The sequence below is a fragment of the Lichenostomus cassidix genome, chromosome 8 (assembly GCF_008360975.1).
Source record: "Lichenostomus cassidix isolate B80296 chromosome 8, HeHo_3.0, whole genome shotgun sequence".
NCBI classification, from domain to species: domain Eukaryota; kingdom Metazoa; phylum Chordata; class Aves; order Passeriformes; family Meliphagidae; genus Lichenostomus; species Lichenostomus cassidix.
The window spans coordinates 8,862,220-8,882,578 of NC_139489.1; the positions used below are offsets into that span (position 1 = coordinate 8,862,220).

The window sequence follows — 20,359 nt, forward strand, 5'->3', positions numbered from 1 at the left end:
CAGGCGTTATTTCACACCAGTTTTTCACATGCAACAGGCATTAGAAATGTAAGCAGCAGTTGACTGCCTTGTTTTTGTTCTAGTTCCCTTGATCTTTGCCCAGAGCACTGCGAGTGTGATAAAAAGTTTTGGCACAAGAGATTCATTTAAAGAGCCTGAATTTGCAACCTTCCCCTCAGCCTAAAAAAGTGTGTAGTGAGAAAAACATTACAAACTTCAAGAAATTCTACTGGTTTAATACTGATTTTTGAAAAATCAAAGCATGTACATGAAGAAAAAAAGTAGCTTTGCAGGCAGGACTCTGGTGTCAGGCATCCATAATAATGATTAAACTCCTCATTGTTTTAGAGTAGCCAGACAAGAACTCCAGCAAGATGTTAAGATACTGGGAACTTTCACATAACATGTTCTTAGATTCTTAGATTTTGTGTGTCCAGTCAAAACATGGAGCCGATTAAATTGAAAGCTCACCTTAGTTAGCAATGCTGCTATTGCAGGATTGTGGCTGGGTACTGCCAGTGGTCAGCTGCTGTGCTCTGTGCCTGGTTCACAGATCCCAGATTATTAAGAAAGCGTAAACGTTGTGGAAGAGCACGGGAGGTTTCCTTGTGTTCATGCATTGAGCTGAGCAAAGATCCCACAGGGCTGTCTGTGTCTGGCTCCACACTGAACCATCTGGGCTGAGTGTACAGAGCCAGCAGTTGGCAGTGTTCTCTCCAGGAGAGGATTCCAAGGCTGTGGCTGCCTGTTCCACACCCAGTTGTGGTTATTTAAGGATGTGACCACTCCCTGAAAGGAGATTACCTCCCCACAGCTTAATTTTAGGGTAGAGTCTGTTAGGATGTCTTAAAACACAAATTTTAACTGAGTCTAATCTGCTTAATTTGCTTATTTTTGTAGGGCAGGAATCCTGCATGAAGTTTTCTGCCCTAATACTCTTGTAAGCACCAGCTTGCTTGAGAGAATTAAGTTACAAAGGAACAAAATAAAAATATTCATGGCCATGTCAATTGACCTCCTAGAGGAAGAAAAGAAATTGAGTTGATAATGGATGGGAGAACTGAATGTGCAACACCCATCAGTATTTTGATGGGAATTTGACATTATGTTGGGGTTTTTTGAGGGGCTGAGAGCCATCCAAAGAACTGATTAGTGTTTGAAGGGTGTAAGCACAGCCACTGAAGAGGCCCCAGGTTTTTAGCACTGCAGTTTGAATTCTGGGTTCTCCTTCCCCTGTGCAGAGTCCTTCCAGCACCACCCCTCCCATCGAGATCTGCTCCTCGCGCCTGACGAAGCTGATGCGCCGGACCACTGATAAAAAGAGCGAATTCCTGAAGGCACTGAAGGATGATAGAAATGGGGAGATAACAGAAAACAGGGAATGTGACAAGCTGGATGATGTAAGATCACTGTCCTTGGTGTGTATATGATCATTATTATTGAAGGAGTTGGGGACTGAAAAAGCCCTGAGCACTGTATGTAGTTCAGACTCTGGAAGAGGAAGGGAATGAGTCCCACTGACCTGGCACATGTGCCAGTGGAAATAGTGCACAGCAGTGATGGAGGGCAATCTTTAACATCTTTGCTTTCCAACTTCCCTGTCAAACTAAATTCACAGGAAGTAGAATTTCGTGCTTGTGAAAGGTCCAAGAATGTGACTCAAGCCTCAGAGGCTCAGACCAGACCCCCAAATGCATAAATCTGTACCTTAATGTGCATGTAAAATGTGTCCTTAGGAGCATTTAATTCTCATCGTTTTCTTGCTATCACTCTGAGCCACTGGTGAAGGCTTTGCAATGCCAGCATTCACTCCCTCGGCACAGCAGCCCAGGCGACCAAATGTCCTTCATCCTGTATTGTACTGTCACAGCCAGGTACAAGTTGCTGCAGCTTCTGTGAAAAAACACTGGCTCAAGGTGAAAGGCTTGAACTTTCAAAGGCGAAAGCTTGAACCTGGAACTGTGCTGTTGGCACAGTCTGTGCAAGCATACTTTGATGCTTTTATTTTTCTTTAGATGGAGAGCAACAGCACACCAGAACCAAAGGAAAACTGGGAAGAGAGCTGCCATCAGAATGGCCTTTCTCTCCCTTTGCCGGAGGAGGGGGAAAACCTCTCCCATTCATTGGAGGCAGAACACAGGTGAGTAAATGTCAGAATAAAGTGTCTGGAGTAAAGAAGGTGGTCCTTGGGCTGTGTGAGGAGAAGGAAACAATTCCAAAGAAAACTCTGGTTTTGGGAAGGAAGAGTAGCTTTGTGTGTACAGAGAAGGAGGTGTGTGGGCTGTGTGACTGGTGCAGGACTGGGTGGAGTCTTCTTGATTGTAAAACAAGACACCAATGACAGGTGAGCCAAGGCTTTACCAAGGTCTGTAATTAAATTCCAGTGCTTCTTTAGTGCCACATCCCCATGCGTTAATACTGCCTAGAGATATTTACCTGCCCACACTGGGAGTCAGCATGAACCTAGTGTGATTCTGGTTCATTTACAAGCAGGTGTCCTAAATGTAATGGTTTGAAGACACACACCACACTTTGTTTGCACTTAGAATACTCCTGTGCCTGCTTTACATGCTGTAAAAGCGGAGAGTTAAGAAAATATTTGCCTGGTATCTCAGGCTGTATCTCATGTCAGTGAGTAAGCAGTGTGAGCATCTGGTGCAAGCAGATAGTAAGGTTTAGGAGATTCTAAGCTGTGATACTGGTTTGGTTGCCTCATGTCCTCCTTCAATGTCCTTGAGTTAGAATTTCAAATCCCTGCCTTCCACCAGGCTGGTTATGTACAGGACTGCTGATCGTTAAATATTTGTAAAAGACATTGAAAAATGTTGGGTAAACACAAAGGGTTGTTGAAATGTGATAGAGAAGATTCCCTGGTGAATTTGGAGTGATTTAGTACAAAACTTCATTCTTCATGGACAAAGTGTTCTTTCCTTTGCCATTGTTCCCTTGCTTCAGTTCCCATACCCCTTTTATTTTCTCTGCAATCAGGTTATTGAAAGAAATGGGATGGCAAGAATATCCTGAAAATGATGAAAACTACCTTCCCCTCACGGAGGATGAGCTCAAAGAGTTCCAGATTAAATCAGAGCAGGTATGTTTACAGCTCTTGCCAGTTGTGACTGCTCTTGTCTCTCTCTTTTCTCAAGGGCTTGTTCTTAAGGATGTTCAAAAGGACAAAGAATTTAAGTGAGGCTGTAGTAGAATGGATGATTCTGCATTATCCGAGTGTGTATACACAGTTAAATGTGCAATTCGTGTCCACAGATGGTTGGTGACAGTTACTCCCCACACTTTTGCTCGTTCTAAAACTTACTTTCATTCCTACAGCGAAGAAGAAACGGATTTGGGAAGAATGGATTTCTTCAGGGCCGCGGCTCCAGCCTGTTGTTCCACTGGGGAAGCACTTTTAAGACAAAGATTGAGGACTCAGACACAGAAACAAGTAGCAGTGAAACGTCAGATGACGATGCCTGAAACTGGGCACAATAAATTTAAAATAAATAAAACCAACCCAATAAACTCAGTTCATAGTTCAACACGTGTTTGGGGTTGTATAAACTAAACAGAGTTTATTCTGTCTCCAGTCTGTTCAGTTTTTTCTTTTGTTGTTGATACTTCATGCACAAGGGAAATAATTGTATCCCAAAGAAGAGAGAAATTGGCTTCTTTAGCTTTTTCTTTTGGTTTTGCCCTAATGCTTACTAGAAGTTTGTGCAGCTAGCAAATTTTGACAGAAATCCCTTGTGGGGCAGTGCACAAGTTCAGTCGTGTGAGCAGGACACAAGTGGCTGACTGATCTCTGCAACAACAAGCTTCTAACAGTGCCGCCGCATTGCCCAGCGCGCGGTAACGGTGTGCTAAAACAATCATTGTCGATGACAAAATGGCTTTTGAAGTTCTAATTATGTTAAATTAATGCTAATAACATGAATATTTTATTTTATTTTATTTTTTTTGGCGGCTCGGGGAGCTTCATCACTTAACCAGGCGTTTGTGGTTTTCTTTTTTTTGGGTACAGCTGTAAAATATTTGGATATAGGAATTGTTTGTGTTCTTCTTCTTGCAGCCTTGATATTCAGGGTGGATTGTAAAATATAAATTTTTTGTGAGATTTCAAAGATTAAGATTATTTTGATAACATTATTTACAGATTTTAAAAAGTGACTATCACATTGAGTCTGTATGAGGGGGAAAAACTACTGCATCAAAAATAACTAACTTGGAATAAATATTTTGCATCAGTTTGCCAATTCTAATTGTCTTTCTTATGTAAGAAGAGCTTTCCTCTAAGGGACCTGCAACTTTGGGGGTTTAGTAGCACTGGGGATAAACAGTTTCTTCTCCCGCTCTATTTTTCCACTTGGCAAACATTGCTGTAGTGCTCAGACTGCAGGAGCTGAACTCTTCCTTTAAGAAGGGAGAGGGAGAAAAATGCTGAGATGACAGTCCATGTTTGGGGATTTTTTTAAAGAAAATAATTCAAAATTATCTTCTACTAAAGCAGTTTGCGTTTTTTTCCGCTTCATACAAAATGGTGAAGCTCGACCGGTCGGTGTCACTTGTTCCTAGTGCAATGCTGCTGTTTATGTTCACAACGTGGCAAGGGAATGTCTGAATCCAAAGCTGTTTTCATTGAAATCTTTTTTAAAAATTCATGAAAACATTTCTATTAGATTAAAAAGAATTTTACAAACAACTCAGTTGTGGCCTAAGCTATTTTAGTGTCTGGTGTAAGTTCAGCTTGTGCACAAAGGTTTTGGATTGGAAAGTGCTCACGGGTTGTGCACTGTTTGCAAGTGGGTTGGATGGAATGACATGAAACCTGGTCTTACTCATGTGAAGGGGTTTGTCCCAAGGTTGTGCCTGTGTGTTCTTAATCCACTCCTGGCCAGGCAGAGAGGAGAGAGGTGTAAGGAAATTACAGTGTTTTAGCCCTGAATCTTTGCATCTGGATTCCAGGGCACGTGCTCAGCATTATCAGGTGTGACTCTGCAGCCTGTGCTGTCAGCTCCTGCTGGCTCTGCGGTGAACACCAGGTGAGAGGGGCAGTGAGGCATTTCTTCATCCCTGCACTCTGGAAACCAGGTGCCAGAGACTGAGGCTGCCTCGGAGTGCATGGAGAAGTGCTGGGGCTCCTGTAAGACATTGCACAAACCATCTCGTTCTTTTTGAATATCCTCATCCTTTGATCCATCAAACACTGCTTTTGTTTGGAAAAGCCTATCCATTTTCTAAATCCATCCATTTAAATGAAGTAATGCAGATCTGTGTGCACTGATATCAAGAAGTGGGATAAGTTTATGTTTTGGTTTGAAAGACAGTTGTCTGCTAAGGAAGATAACCTCCCTTAGAATAGAGAATGTGACCACTGTTCCCTCTGAATTATTTTAACTTTGGAATCAAGGGCTTTCAGGTAAAGATACAAGAAAAGGAATAGCAGTTCTCCAGCAGTATCTATTAAAAGGTGAAGAAGCAACAACAGTAGCAATAACAAAAAAAAAAAAACCTGAAACCACGTAGCAGATGTCCCTGGGCTGCAAAGAAATTTCAAGTACAGTGCAGATCTCCTCGCAGCAAAAATGGCGCTGGACGTCAAGGCTCTTTAGATCTCTCAACCCTAACCGTAGGCATAACCCTAACCCTACCCCTAGTTAATTACCCGAGCAGAGTCCCTGGGTATTTCAGCACAGAAAGATGCAGGAGCAGCAAGGCTGGGGCCTTGTCAAGATGGCCTTGGCAGGCTCTTTCCAGCGCCAGTGTGCCTGGAGCTTGAGGTTCTTTGGATCTCTCAACTCTAACCCTCAGTGTAAACCTGCCCTTAGGTATTTATCCTAGCACAGTTACAGTGGATTCAAAGGCTGAGGCACAAGATGGTGGTAGTCTTTTGCTGTTTATTTGCCCGTCGAGCACCTTCTTATACTCTTGCTTCACATACAGAACAGGTGTTCCTTGTTGCATTTCTGTTGCTCAGTATACTATCCACAGGTGCCTTTTCTCATTAGTCATACACATCTGCCTTCTCTGCTTCATTCTCTAACAAGTTGTTTATCTCCCTTGTTTAGGGGCACAACTGTAGCTTATTTAGGTCTAGGCTGCCTGCAGCCTTTTCCTATCATACAACACCCAGTACCTGGGTCATCCAGCTCAGAAAGAGGGATGAGCAGCAATGCTGGGGCTTTGCCAGGATGGCCTTGGCTTGCCTTTTCCAGTGCCAGTGTGCCTCGAGCTTGAGGATCTTTAGATCTCTTAACCCTAACCTTGGCTTTTCATCTCATTGTGGAGGTTCTTCCTTAGCTTAAAGTCTGCTATGGAGCAGCTGGGAGGTATGAATGGGAAATGGGAGCTGCTGCAAGGTCTAAAAGGGACACCCCTTTTGCTGGGCATGGCTGTCAGTGAGCATTTTGTAACCACGGAGTGGGAGCACTGTGGGACCCACTTCAGCGGGGCCTCCCTCATGTTGTTTTCTGTGGATTTCTCAGATGGCCCAGCAACGTAGTTTTTTCCCATTCCAGTGCCCGTGGTAAACAGTGGTAATGTCCATGTTCAGAGGTGTGGCCCTCCCTGCCCAGCCCAGCACCCAGCATAGCAACAGTGGCTTCAAACACTGCAGCCACCTCCAGCAGGTCTGTGCACACATCCAGCTCATCTCGGGGTGTCAGCCCTGCGGGCGGCCCCACGGTGACCCCCACCCACTCGGCTTGCCAGGGTGTTGGACATGGGGGGCTTCTTCTGCCCCCGCTGCCGCTTGGAGTTCAGATCCCGACCACTGCTGCAGGTGCACCAGGAGAAGCTGTGCCTCGGGCTCACGGCACCCAGCAGCTCCTGCCTCCGTGGGAGGGACCCTCTGCCCGTGGAAGGAGCATGGAGCACGGCAAGGAAACCACAGGATACCTCGGTAGTGTGAAGCTGGGTCTGGCACAGAATGGGCATCGGTAGGAGGGACAGGGACAGGAACAGGTGCTGGGCTGGGAAACAGGGCATCACATCCTGATGTGCTTGCTGATGATGAGCTTGGCCTGATCTGGGGCAGCCCTCCATTCTCCCATCCCTGCACCACACAGGCAGCCCTTGGTGCTGACAGAAAAGTATATTACTGGGGGGAGTGGGGGGTGTTTCACCCTTTCCTTCCCTTTGTGTCTGCAAGGTTAGAGTGTCCCAAAATATGGACCGCACTGAGCCATGCCATCACTTTGTTCTTCCTGGGGTCCCACCAGCTGTGCGGGGACAGCAGGGACCAGGGAAGGGACAGGGGGCTCCCCTGGGGGATGTGCTCACCGCCCGAGAGAGGGCCGTGCTCCGCACGGCCAGCCCCCCTTCCAGGAGGCTGACAGTGGAGGTATGATGAACCCCAAATCCCAGGGTGGCCATCAGCACCCCTGTGGCTCCCCAGGGCTGGTGGTCCAGCCCCTCCTGCGCAGTGAACCCCGGCAGCCGCTCCCACTGCAGGGGCGCTGGCAGCCACCGCAGGAGCTGCTGGAAGCCCACGAACGCCATGTGGCCAAGATCCGGGCCAGGACCCAGCAGCTGGAGCAGCAGAGAGAGGGTAGGCGATGGCAGCACCTTTGGGGCTGTGGGGCAGCACGTGTGGGATGCAGTAACCCCAGAGTGGGGCTGTGGGGGCCGTGCCGAGCCCCCCGGCCCCTCACCATCCCGCAGGGCTGTGTCAGCGGCTGGCGGCACTGGAAGCTGGGGCAGCTGTGGAGCCCCAGCCCGAGCCGGGGGAGCTGGAGCCGAGGCAGGTCCGAAGGGGACAGCACAGGTGAGCCCGGCCTGGGGGGTCACACAGAGCCCTGGCCCTGTGGGGTGCTCTCCATCAAGGCCCCCCTCAGCCCCATTTGCCTGCTTCCTCCCCAGAGCCACCCTCCGCCCCGACCTCCTCCTGCCGCCTGCGGGGCCACTGGCGGCCGAGGCCAGGTGAGGCTCTGTGGGCAATGGCAGCTCTGAGTGGAGCGCCCGGCCGAGCTCTGGGATGGCTGATCCGGGGCTCTGGCAGGGCACTGCGACTGTCCTACCTGCGCGCCGGGGGACACGACCCGGCCATCCTGGACGAGCTCCTGCAGCTCCAGCTGGAGGCTACGGTGCTGGAGAAAGGAACCGCGGGGCTGCACAGGGACAGGCAGATGGGTAAGCCCCAAACCCAGGCCCAGGCCTGCTCCCCTCAGGGACCCTGTCCCCCTCAGGGACCCTGTCCTCCCAGCAGCACCTGAGGCACCATGGCTCTGCCCGCAGAGCTCCCTGGCACCGGCACAAGCGGTCTGGATGAGACACTGCTGACTGTGGAGCTGGAGAACAGGCGTCTGGAAGATGAGCTGTTGGCACTGAAGATCAGGAGGGAGAGGAGAGCAGATGCTGGTAGGTGATGGATCCCAGGGAAGGGGGTTCTCCATCTGTATCCCACGGCCCCAGGCTGCTTCAAGGGTTGCACCATCAGAGCTCCTAGGCTGGACGTGGCTCCTGGGAATTTGGGCAAGTGGAGGGCAGCTGCAGCTCGGGGTGGGCTCTCTACAGCGAGCAGGAAGGGTCCCAGCCCCACAGCTACTCTGAACACAGGCCTGGTGAGGTGCCAGGGAAATGACTGCTGTAAACCCCACTGTGACCAAATCCTGTTGCCCAGGCTCACGGGTGGCCCAGCAGCACACAGAGGAGCTGGCCCAGCTCCAGGCAGAGGTGGGAATGCTGCGATGCCACGCAGAGCAGACAAGGCCATGGCTGCACCCCCGTGTCCTGCCACCCCCCAGAGCCACCCCACTGCCACCAGCCCTGGCTGTGCCAGAACTTTTTATGGTAAGAGCTCAGCCTAGGGCGATTTCCAGCTCTCCAAGGGTGGGAGAGGGGAGATGGAAGTGGGCTGCCTGCTGGGATGGGATGATGGGTGTGGAGGTATGAGTTTGGGGACATTTGGGAACTGCTCTCTTCACAGCAGCTGGGAATGGGGCCACTGGGGCAGGTGAGTCCCCCCGGGCTGGATCAGAGGTGTGATTTGCTCTGCACACTCAGTGCCACATGGCTGGGCAGCTCCCACCCACTGTCCCTGGACATCACAGCATTATGACTCTCCTGACTTCTTTTTCTTTCTCAGGAGGCCCCTGGGCCAGCACTGGGGCCTGGCAGCCCTACAGCCCCTTTGCACTCTGGACTCCCCCTCTTCCCCTTTGTGGCCCTGGAGGACCCTCCTCCTGCTCAGGAGCCCCTGGCACAGGCCACGGGTCCCTGACGGTGAAGTGGGAAGGGGCCAAGTCCCCACAGGGCTGCTCTGACCCCACCTCCAAAGTGTCACACTCCATGTGCTATGGTGTTTAATAAATGCCTCCAGCTCATTGGCCATTTTTTGTATATATACACACACATTCCAGGGCAGGATCCCAGCCCCACCTGGGCATGCAAGCTGGCTCAGGGGACAGTCCTGTCCCCACCTGGAGCCATCAGGATGTGCTCCTGCATCCCGTCCTGGGTGCAAAGGGGAGGTTGAGCAGAGCTAAAAATACGTGTAAAACAGTGTTACAGAAGGTCAGGACAGGGCCTATTTGCTTACAATCTTTATTGAAGTCATACAAAAGTTGCCAAAAAGTGAAAAAATACACTATATACAAAACCATTTTCCTTGTAAGGAGAGGAGTGTCCAAGGTTTAAGAATTATCATACTGTACTTTCAACTGCAGCCCCTGATTCTGCTTGTGGCCTTTTCTCTGTCTAAAAGAGAAGATAAGGGTTTGTTTTTAAAAGACACAGTCTTACAGCACCAACTCATGCAGCAGCCCAAGGATTCTGTAATTTGAAGATTTAACTATGTGAGCTTTGTTGGTCTCCAGAGCCCAACGCTACCCTAAAGCATTGAAGTGCAGCCCAGGGGTAAGTAACAAAACCCAGGAACATTAAAAACTGGGGGAAGGACCCTGTGCTGGAGTCGAGCCCAGCAAAAAACCACCCAGAACCTGTCTCTGTCCCACCCCACATGTGACAAGGCTCCACAGCTGGGTCTGTCCAGCCAACACAGGGTCAGCACCACAGTACAACATGCATCCTGCCCACTAGAAATATTCTTCATGTCATCTGGGAAACCTTGTGAAGGCCAGCAGGCAATAAAACCAGGACATCTACCAGGCACAGAACCATCCCTGAACAGAGAGGGGGGGAAATAAAATAAAAAGCACAGCCCAGACTCCTGGCTCAGCTGCCCACCTCCTCTTCCATTTTTTCTGCAACCTCATTTCCACTGGGGGTAGGATCCCCACCACCACCATTGACAGCTGGTTCTGGTTTAGATTTCTTGGCTCCGTTGTCTCCCTGATGAGTCTCCTCCTCTGGTTTCCTCTGAAGAAAAAATTGTTTATAATTTCTGCTAAGTACAAATCAAAGTTTAAATCTTTTTGATATATTTAGCATTAGATGTCATTGCACATCATCTACCCAACCTCTGCTTGCCAGGCTCAGGACAGACTCCCCAGTGCTGGGGTTTAACCAGAGCTCTGAGGCTCTGGCACCAAGGTCTCAACTACAGTGACACTGCTTGTGTGCCAGCATCTCCAGAGCTGAACTATCCTTGGTTATAGTCTGGCAAGGAAAAAGTGCAACCACTGAGCCTGTTCCAGGATAGACTTAGGGCATCTGCAACACTTGAAATCACCTGTGTAAAGCAGCCCCAAATCACTCCAGGCATACCTAAACTGACAGAGGCCAGCAGAACAGAGGCCAGGCTGAGCCATGGCCACAGGCAACATAAAACTCAAAGTATATAGGATCTTAGTTTTTATCAGCAAACACTTCTAGAGAACACGTAACATTTAAAGGAACTGAGTGCTCAACACCTGATTTCTTTAAGAGACAATTTATCATTATCACCAGTGTGGCTTTACTATTAAGTCCAAGTCCCCATTTTCTTTTGGAAAGGAGGGAACCCAGCCCAGCCTGGTTGCCTGCCTTTTCCTTGGGATCTGCAGGTGACCCTGATGCTCTTGAGGGTCCTCAGCAGAGGAAGCCCTTGAACAAGGAACACCTACAGAAGCCACACGACTGGGTCAGATTTACACCAGTGTGAGTCAGGCAGGGGTGTTGAACCATCAAGAATGGTCTCCTGGAGGCCAGATCATTCCCAGACTGATTGGCTCTCAGTGGAAAGGAGTTTCATGCACTGCTAGTTTTACTTTTTGAGTTTTTTCCCATTATACAACTAAGTTAAGAAAAAAAAACTTTAAGACAAGAAATCCAATTGCACAGGGGAAGCCAGTGGTACTTCAACAAACTGCTTGCTCAATGAGTCATTTCTGGACTCACCTTTTTCCTGACTAGATGAGAGATGTCTGTTACACACTGAGATGCACCATCAGCTGCTTTCCTTACTGGAATCTGTCACAAGACAGACATTGACACGTGAGCAAATGGAACCAGTAATCCTTAGAGCAGAGAGTAAACAACATTCATTTTGTATTAACTTACTGTGGAAACAGAACCACTGTCTTCACTTTGTGCAAAGCCAGATGTAGTTCCAACCTTAAGAAAAGCAGAAAAAAGAAAAAACCAGATTGTGGAAGACTGTAGATGTAAGCTTAGTAGGGACAAAAAGCCCAACTCCATATTCCAGCACTGGATTCTGCACTTCTGCACAGGACAGACACAACATGCCCTCCACGTCTGCCCGACCCATCATTTCCAGCCCAAATACATTAAATACCACACAAGCCTTTCAAGTTTCTTTTTGATTTGGAACAATTAGTGTCAGAGTACTTAGTAAACACCTCTGTATACATCAGCTGCCTCAGTTTCTGTCTCACAACCACAGCCTGGTGTAACACCTGTGAGCAACCACCAGCCCCTGATCAAGTCTGAGCTCCTCCCATTACTGATTTACTTCAAATTCCACTCGAAGAAGAGCTGGGTCAAAAGGAAACCACAGGACACACTCACCAGAGTTGCTTTCAGTCCCAGTTCAGCTACTTTTGCACTCTTCTGTGACTCCTTTGAATCTTCTATCTTCTCTTTAATTTCAGGAAGCAATCCTTTCAGTTCTTCAATCTCCTTCTCATCCTCGGGGGACCCACTGTCTGCCGCCTTTATTCGCTCGGTCAGTATTGCTGGGATGAAACAGTTATCAGGGCAAAACACTGAGACAAATAACTGTCCAGTTACCAACATCCAGGCAAACATCTGCTTACAGACAGTTTTAACAATTCTCCCCTTGGTGTAGTCTGTCACTGCTTTCAGACCAGACCAGACCATTGCACAGCAGGCCACAAGGACATCTCACTACTCCACCTAGTGAAACTCTGATATTCACTAAGCAGCTGCAGAATTCCACTCACCAAGTCTCTTATCTATGACCTCCATGGACTTCCCGAACTGCAGGACAGCCTCATCGAAGTTGCTGTTGTAGTGATAGGCCAGGGCCAGCTGGTAGTGGCTCTCGGCCAGCAGCCGATCGTGAGCCTCCAGGTACTTCTGCTGCAGGGCCAGGCAGGCCTGGAACTCTTCTATTGCCTGTGTGTAGTTTTCTACAGAAAAAACCCCAAGGTCTTTACAAACTGCAGGAATTATCCACAGCAGAACAATCTAACCCCTAGTTTGGTTACTCCATGTTTTGTTACACATTATACAGTCTGCAAACAGAACCACCACTCAACACAGCAGTGCTGGGCTGCCTTCAGACCATCAGGTGACAACACTGCCTCCCCTTCAGAGACTGCCTAGGCCAGTTCCCCTAGTTCTCTCACAAGTGCTTTGTCTGCTCTCAGCACAGAAAACTGAGCAGCCAAGTCAAAACAGGCACTAAATTCTCCTGCTTTACCTGCCACCATGAATTGAATGTAACTGGTCACAACTGCAACATGGACCAGGAGCTAAGGACAGTCCCCTGCCACCCTCCTGGCCAAGCTCTCTCCTAAATGTGCTCTAGTGACAAAAGACACAACCCTGGTTTTGTAGCTCTGGCCCAGAAACCTGTTGGGTTATTTCCAGCACTTGCTCCAGAGAAAAGAGTACACTTCGATTAAACATGATTAAAACACGTTTTTAAATGAAAGGCAAGCGAGACATTACAAGGCACAAACCTGGAGCTTGCTTCCCTCTCCTTTCTTCTGCTGTGATACACAAGAGTTTTTCCTGACTATAGCCTAGGATTTGGGAAGGTCTAAGAGAGTCAACTATTTTTCATTTGCAGTCTTTGTGTTCTGACAGTGGCATGCTACTGACACCTCCTATTAATTAAGCTCAGAGACTATTTCAGTAAGTCAAGTTCATAAGCAAGGTTTTGTCACTTCAGAAAGCAGAACACAAGGCTGGCTTTGATCTGGCAACACATTACTTCTTACTCAAACTCTTCTTTCACTGCTCTGCAAATGCACAGACTATCCTATTTAAGGCACCAACCATTAATTCCAAAGCTTCTCCCATTGCTGCAACTATCATGATCAGTCTAATTTGTTCTCATCCTGACAGCCTTAACTCACATCTGCTGATTTTAAAATACAAAACCCAGTGACAGACAGTGGAACCAAACACTTTGCACATGAGAGTTAACATTACTTACCAGATTCAATGCTAACTTCTCCTAACTTCAGGTGAGCTTGAGCTGCATGGAGCTGAGCTTCTTTTGTTTCTTGTCTAAATCAAGAAGAAAAAGTAGTATTCAAATCCTGATCAGAGTATGCCATATTCACTAACAGGTTATGCCACCCTCCAATTGACACTGAGTTTCTGTGGCATATACCCCAATCAGAACTTCAGTCTTTACCTCTTGTAAATGACTTTTGCTAACTCCAGCATGTCCCAGGCTAGCTCAAGATTGCCAATTTCATCCTCCTCACTCTCCTGTAAAGACCAGAAGTGCGTGAAAGATTAAGTGACTTGGTCACAGATCACATCAAACACCACCAGTAAATTCCTAACCAGTGTTGCCAAGGAATCCATTTCTGCAAGAGGCCAACTTTTTACCATTAGAAGAAAAAAAAAGCATATGCAGAAGAGGTTATTGCATCAACCAAGACTTTACCTGGAGTAAAGATGATTCAATGGAACATGAACTCACATTGTTTCATGATATGCTTTAACTTTTTTTGAGAAATAACAGGGCACCAAGCACCAATATTATCTCAAGATCAAGATTGTGCTGTAAGGTGCTCTTTAGATGAACCAAATAAAGTTGACAGTCCAGCTTTTTTTAATGAGGCTTTGAGCTTCGTTAGAATAGTCTGAGAAAGGGACAGACAGTTACCTAGAATGCTTAGTGCCACTCTATGAGGCTGCAGATTTTTCCAGCTACATCAATGCACATCTCAGGTTTGAGCAGCGCCACACTTCTTAAACAATTCCCATTCTAATCACAGTTCACTTGCCCAGGAGCATTCAACATGTACAGTGAAACAACAGGACAAGAAGAAACAACAAAACAACTGTTCCATGTAACTGTGGTGACAGGCTGGAGCAGCTCTCCCTGCCTGTGCCACACAAGGCCACGTTAGTACACCACATGCACTTGTGTCAGAGCAGCTGAAAAAACCCAAGCTTACAGATGCAGCTAAGCAAGCTCCTACAATGCAGACTAAACCTAACATTGGCCCTTCCTGAGGAAATTTCAGCTTTCAAAAGTGTTTTCCTACACAGAACTAAAAGAAACACAAATGAGCTTTTAGAAGGACACCAACCTGATATTTAGGCCTACACTGTACCCTTCCATGAGCACTGGTGTCAGAGCTCAGCAACCTCACCTTATCTTCCACTGTCAATTCATTCTCCTTATCATCTTCACCTTTATCATTTTCTTTATCTTCTTCTTCAGATTCTTCTGTTTCTAGAAGGCAAGCAAATGGATGAGCACACTTGTTGTTACTGTGCTTGCCTGACATGGAGTCAGGCAGAATATGTTATATCCAACCCTTATGCTTCCAGTGAGAGGTTAGAGGTGTGATGTAAGAAGAGCAGATACATTAAATTCTCAGCAGCAGCAGCCATCTTGCTGAAACTGTTCAGTACTGTAGACTAAAGTAGTAAGAAGTTGAACTTATGGACTATCTGTAACAAAATTTCCATAGAATTTAGTTCTCACAAATCTGTTGTGAGCTCTCACCAAAGCCACAAGATCCTGACCAGCCCTGGAGGCACCAGCCAGCTGCTGAACTTCATGCTACAGAAAACAAGTGTTTGCAGCAAGATAGCTGCCAAGCTGCACACAAATTAGTCCGTTTTTGAGTTCATGTTCCTCATGTCAAGGCATTTAAGTGTCAATGTTAATGAACCTTCTCTTGTGTAGTACTAATTTGACTTCTGACACTATGCAGGAGCATCACATAATCTATTCTTCTAGCAGAAGACATTTTGGGAAAATGTGCAGTGAAGGAGTATGGCTAGTAACTTCAGAGCACTGGCTGGTCTGTAGGCTTAAGTCACACAATTAATTCCTGTATCATGACCTCTGGCTAATTCCAGAACAGGAGCTTGATTGGGTGGAGACTAGAGAGCTTGCAAACTCACTAGTCTACCAACCAAAAAAGCACACACCTACCACTCAGAGGGCCAAACCTGTCAACATGAAGACACCTCATAAAACAGAAGAGATGTCAAGACATTAAAATTTAAGTAGTGAGAGGAGTTTGGGATGACACAGCACCAGACCAGGATGTTCAATAGGGTCCTCCTATTACCAGAGCTGGGGCAAAAAGCAGCAGTAAGCATGCATAAGTAGCCTTTCACTGCTGAGGGTGAGGAGCAGGTCACTACTCTTTTATCAGCTCATCAGTTAACTTGTGCAATAGAAAGCACAGGCCCACTAAGGCCACAAAGTACTACTGCACCAAAGGGTGCAAGTCTTACTGGGTTACTCAACAGAAACAGCTATAATAAAGCAGGGAAGCAGAAGGGCAGAAGCTAGACAGCCAGAAGACTGTACTAGAGCAGCAATAAGCCTTCAGCAAATCAAGTTTAGATTTTCCAACTGAATTCTCACTAGTAATGACCATCAGAAAGACTCAATTGAAGAGTTCCTTTCCTTCACTAAAAGTAAATTTACTACTTTGTTATGTGTTCAGCTGTTCTTGTTTTTCTCACCAGCATTTAAAAATAAAACACAGCTATAACCAGAGGCAAATTATGCTTCAAGTTATGTGAAGGTTAGTGCAATACACCCAGATGCATGCAAGTGAACATCCATTCAGTATTCTCCACCAGCCTAGCCATTACTTACACATTTCACAGGGCTGTCAGTTTGCTTTCAAGTAAGATTTGCTTTGCAGTTAGTTAAGCGTTAGTCTAGAAAAACTGAGACTATTCACTATTCCTTGAAACTTTACTTGGATGTAAAGTCCTTCAAGAGCCCCTTTACTGTGCCTTTTCCTTATTCTAAGGCAAACAGAAAATTCTGAATGGAACACTTTTTACCCATTGTTAGCCAAATCCATCAAGTCATCCACCCACAAGTACTTTTCTCCTCTCAGTGTTACCTTCTCCCTCTTCCATCAGGTCATCTTTCTCTTCTTTTTCTACCTTAGCACCTTCACCCTCTTCCATCAGGTTATCTTTCTTTTCCTCTTTCTCTACCTTAGCAGCAACTTCAGCCTTTTCTTCTGTGTCATTAGGCAGCTCTTTGCCCTCTGTGGGCACAGGTTCCTTTGAGGACTCTGTCTCTTTAGATTCACCTGGTTTCTCTTCTGTAACTGTCTCTACTGGCTCTTGTTTTTCTTCTGCCTTCTGCTGTTCAGCTGCCTCTGCTTCCCCTTCTGCAGCTTCTTTCTGTTCCACAGCAGCTGCTGCCTGTGCTTCTGCCTTCTCTTCTGCTTCTGCCTTCTCTTCCACAGCTGCCTCTGCCTGCCCTTCTACAGCCTCTCCCTTCTCCACAGCTGGCTCTTTTTCTGTTGCTTTTGCTGCCTGTTCTCCTGCCTCTCCCTTCTCTTCCACAGCCACTTCTCCTGCTTCAGCCTCTTCCCCAGCTGCCTTTGCCTCCTTGTCTAACTCTTCTGTAGTTCTCTCCTTCTCCTCTGTTGCCTTCTCTACCTTGTCCTCAGGCACTGTCTCCTGCTCTTTTTCTACATCCTTCTCTTCCACAGCTGCCTCCTCTTTCACAGCCTCCTTTTCCACAGCCACCTGCTGTTTCTGCTCTTCTGAAGTTTCTTCTTTTTGCACAGACATCTCAGTCTTCTCTTCAGCCTCTTCAGGCTTTGCATCCTTGTCAGCAGCTGCTTCTTTGGGTTTTTCTTCCATAATCTCTTTCATTTCAACATCTTCTTCTTTCATTTCCTTCTCAGATGGTACTGGAGACTCTTCCGTGGACTTTTTGACCTCTTCTTTTTCCCCCATGGCGTTATAAACCTGTTCTCTCAACTCCTCCCTTGCTTCTTCTACATGATTGAGGAAGCATAAACATTTCTTCGAGTTTAGTGATAAAGACATTAACGGGCACTGACAACACCACCCTCAGACCCTCCAGTGTGTTGGTTTGTTACCAAGTTGGATGACATTCCTAAAAGCTTCATTTTCCAAGTACAAGGAATTAGGAGACAACCAACATAGCCACTTTACCTAAGCAAGTCCCTTCCCCTTCCCCAGACTGCAGCATTGCAAGCGGCCGCTCAAGCAGTGTGCAGTTGTGCAGCGATTTTAGTCACAGCTAAGCAAGAGGTGCCAGTGTTTTAACAGTCTGGATGGACAGGAATTCCTGTATCCTCTCCAGCTGCGGGCAGTATAAAACAGCCACTGTTCTTGGGACTTTTTATAGAGACTCTGACCTGTGGACTACACACACTGTACTGCTACAAGGTTACAAAGCAGCTGGAGTCAGCAATGAAGCTTAGAAAAGCAAGTTTGAATGCAGTGTTTTAGGACACAGACACCTGGTGACCCTTTACACATGCTTTCAGTGACCAACTCCTTGCAGATATTTTACAGGTTTTGCTCATCTTTAAACAAGACTAAAAAAAAAAAACCAAACCAGAAACAGAGTCCATTCAGACTGCCAAGAGTTTCAACAGAACGATTCAGGCTACCCAAGATACCAATGGGCTAAACTTGGATCATTCCAACAAGAAAACACAGCCTGGTGCCTCCAAAGCAGGGCAGGCAGCTTTACATACCATCAACAGCTGGCAATGCAGAGTCATCTTCTGCTTTTTCTCCTTCCTCTTCCACCTGCACCCCTTCTAAGGCATTTCCCAGCACACCATTTTCCATTCTAAAGGGAATAGAAGTTTGTTATCCCTTGCTCTATTAATATCATCATTTGAACTGCACAAGCTGCAATGCCATGGCCCATCCCACCCAGGGCAACCCTGTCCATAAAGGAGTAAAATCCTGTTACACCAGACAGACTCTTCACCAAATGACAAACTGTCACTGTACCTTGCCAACTCCAGGAGAGATTTTCCGTAATAAAAAAAAGCTTCTGCACACTCATCCGCTGTCTCACCGTACTTTTTACCCCTACAAAAATAATAAAGAATTATTTGCCGGTGCCTGCTTTATATTTTGATATGTGAACTTGAAAGCTAAGTATTCCTAGACACAAGATTCACTTCCTTGGCTCATCTCCCATTGCTTCAAACAAATAATGAACAGAAAGTTCTTCTACTCACAGTAAGCTCGCAGCTTCCTGGAATGCATTCACAGCAGCTGGAATATTTCCCATTACCAAGTGCTTCTGTCCCAAACCCAAAAGTTTCTTTGATTCTGCATCCACATCCATACTGGAGGAAAGGGAAATAAATCAAATGCAGGATTCTGTTAGTTTTCACAATAATTTCAGATTTCAAAACTAGTCAGCTTTATGGAATATTGTGTGGCAAACACTACAGTTGTTTGAACTACCAGGTAGGGGGAATTTGTTTGGTTTTGTTTGTGTCAATCTGGAAAAACTGATAGTTCCAATAACCAAGGGAAGACAAGCAAATTTTATCCAATCACAGCAAGAAGCATCAGAATCTGCTATGACAAAGGCTGCTGAAGAATATACTTTAGGAGTTGCACATCAACACAACACTGAGCACCAATTTCAAACTCCAATGCTAAGTCAAGAAAAAGCAGAATAAACTCAACTTAAATTGCTCATAGCACAGCATGGTGCATCTGAGAATGATACATTCAATTGCCAGTTTCAATTCAGTGCATCTCACACAGCAGCACTTCCAGAACATCCAACCCAACATCTCAGGCAGGGACAAGGAAATACCAGCTATCAAATGCCAGCTGCATCTCCAGCACTAATTCAAAACTCAAGAGCTTCAAGGACGGCTGGTATTTGTGTATGCATCGGTCCTTGAAAGGGCTTTGCTGCACTAGATTTGTGCAAACCACTGGTGAGCACAAATTTTCAGCACCTACAGCACCCATGTGAGTTTAATTCCAAAACTAAGAACCAATCTGAAGGGTGACCTCTGTGTTTCACTCAGTAACTCCAGGACTTCGTGTTATTTGGTAACTGACAGTTCCAACTCCCATCTCACCTGTCTGTTTTGTCTGTGGATGTGGAAGGAGCTGCCAATTCCTCTTCCATGCTGCAAACAGAAAATCGAGCGGTTTTTTATTCACGTTTAAAACTGGCCACCCATTTCACGGCGGGAGCTGAGCACTCGGCGGTGCTGGATTAGAGGTCGGGCTCAGGCTGCTCGGCGCGGTGTTTATTGTTCCCGGGGAGGCTGCCAAGGGCTCTGTCAGCCGCTGCCCGGCCGGCCCGCGCAGACAATGGGAGCTTTCCCGCCTTCCGCCGGCCCCGCCCCCCGCCCTTGGCGCCAAACCCCGGCGGCGGCTCCTCACGGGCCGCCGGTCACGTGACGCCCGTGCCCAGCCCCAGCCCGCCCCGCGGCTTCGGCTTCCCCCAACAAAGATGGCGGCGGCCGCGCAGCGGTCACGTGGTGGCTCCGCGCGAGCCGCGCGGGCCCAGCTGGCGCCGGAGGAACGGGGCGGCGGCACGTACCACCGCCGGCGGGGGGGGACGGCGGAGGCAGGTACCACAACCGGCGGGGGGGGGCGGGTGAACGGACGGGGGAGGCAGATACCACCGCCGGCAGGGAGGAACGGGGGGGGGGAAGAAGGGGTTGCAGCCGCGCCAGCCCGACCACAACCCGCAGCCCTCTCCCTGAGGAAATCCGGCCCACCGCCCCTCTCACCCCCCCATCCCCTCCAGCACCCAGCTGCGCGAAGGCGCCCCCCCCTCGCCCTCATGCCCCCCGTCCCCGACACGCACACACCGTGCCGGGGCCAGCCCGCGCGGCCCTACCTAGTCTGGGAGGCCGCCACGGGCTCAACGCACGGGGGAGCGGCAACGGCCGAGGATTGCATAGAAGCTGCCGGAGAGAGGGGCGGCGGCGACGGAGTGCAGCCCCCTGCCCCTCCGGCTGACTATATACCCCCGAGGACACGCCCCGGCCCGCCTGGCGGCGCGCGCGCG

General features: G+C 47.8%; 3 protein-coding genes across 5 annotated transcripts in view; 2 read left to right on the forward strand and 1 right to left on the reverse strand.

The window, feature by feature from the left end:
• The window catches only part of GPBP1L1 (GC-rich promoter binding protein 1 like 1), a 31,970-nt gene extending 27,720 nt beyond the window's left edge, over nt 1-4,250 (forward strand). The window contains exons 9-12 of one of the 2 annotated variants that reach the window (XM_085067715.1): nt 1,242-1,418; nt 2,016-2,140; nt 2,989-3,091; nt 3,328-4,250. In XM_085067715.1, coding sequence (XP_084923841.1) covers nt 1,242-1,418; nt 2,016-2,140; nt 2,989-3,091; nt 3,328-3,474 — 552 coding nt within the window. In that variant the 3' untranslated portion in view covers nt 3,475-4,250. The remainder of the gene's footprint in view (nt 1-1,241; nt 1,419-2,015; nt 2,141-2,988; nt 3,092-3,327) is intronic. The other variant, XM_085067716.1, reaches the window with a different exon arrangement.
• A 2,350-nt stretch (nt 4,251-6,600) lies between these two features.
• On the forward strand, nt 6,601-9,260 carry CCDC17 (coiled-coil domain containing 17). The gene is made up of 9 exons (XM_085067728.1): nt 6,601-6,895; nt 7,145-7,336; nt 7,447-7,543; nt 7,657-7,759; nt 7,855-7,914; nt 7,994-8,124; nt 8,230-8,352; nt 8,615-8,784; nt 9,080-9,260. The coding sequence occupies exons 1-9, from the start codon at nt 6,716-6,718 to the stop codon at nt 9,212-9,214; spliced, it is 1,191 nt and encodes a 396-aa protein (XP_084923854.1). The 5' UTR covers nt 6,601-6,715; the 3' UTR covers nt 9,215-9,260.
• Nucleotides 9,261-9,523: 263 nt separating this feature from the next.
• On the reverse strand, nt 9,524-20,352 carry NASP (nuclear autoantigenic sperm protein). Of its 2 annotated transcripts, XM_085067720.1 has the most exons (16): nt 20,189-20,352; nt 19,416-19,466; nt 18,549-18,659; nt 18,316-18,396; nt 18,051-18,148; nt 16,522-17,318; nt 16,425-16,467; nt 14,697-14,779; nt 13,724-13,800; nt 13,520-13,593; nt 12,297-12,485; nt 11,902-12,068; nt 11,434-11,487; nt 11,272-11,343; nt 10,180-10,311; nt 9,524-9,690 (listed from the first exon to the last, which is right to left on the reverse strand). In XM_085067720.1, the coding sequence occupies exons 1-16, from the start codon at nt 20,248-20,250 to the stop codon at nt 9,637-9,639; spliced, it is 2,145 nt and encodes a 714-aa protein (XP_084923846.1). In that variant the 5' UTR covers nt 20,251-20,352; the 3' UTR covers nt 9,524-9,636. The 2 variants fall into 2 exon arrangements, with proteins under 2 accessions (XP_084923846.1, XP_084923845.1); XM_085067719.1 differs by having other exon boundaries at nt 16,425-17,318.
• Between the last annotated feature and the right edge of the window lie 7 nt (nt 20,353-20,359).

What these genes read in the sequence shown, in the direction of transcription:
- CCDC17 (XM_085067728.1), top strand. Translation starts at nt 6,716, where the DNA reads ATGGGGGGCTTCTTCTGCCCCCGCTGCCGCTTGGAGTTCAGATCCCGA. An exon ending in GTCCGAAGGGGACAGCACAG is followed by an intron (nt 7,760 to 7,854) that starts GTGAGCCCGGCC and finishes CTTCCTCCCCAG; the next exon opens with AGCCACCCTCCGCCCCGACC. An exon ending in GGAGAGGAGAGCAGATGCTG is followed by an intron (nt 8,353 to 8,614) that starts GTAGGTGATGGA and finishes CCTGTTGCCCAG; the next exon opens with GCTCACGGGTGGCCCAGCAG.
- NASP (XM_085067719.1), bottom strand. Translation starts at nt 20,250, where the DNA reads ATGCAATCCTCGGCCGTTGCCGCTCCCCCGTGCGTTGAGCCCGTGGCG. An exon ending in GGTCATAGATAAGAGACTTG is followed by an intron (nt 12,069 to 12,296) that starts GTGAGTGGAATT and finishes GTTTCATCCCAG; the next exon opens with CAATACTGACCGAGCGAATA. An exon ending in CTCATCTAGTCAGGAAAAAG is followed by an intron (nt 10,312 to 11,271) that starts GTGAGTCCAGAA and finishes TTTTTTCTTCAG; the next exon opens with AGGAAACCAGAGGAGGAGAC.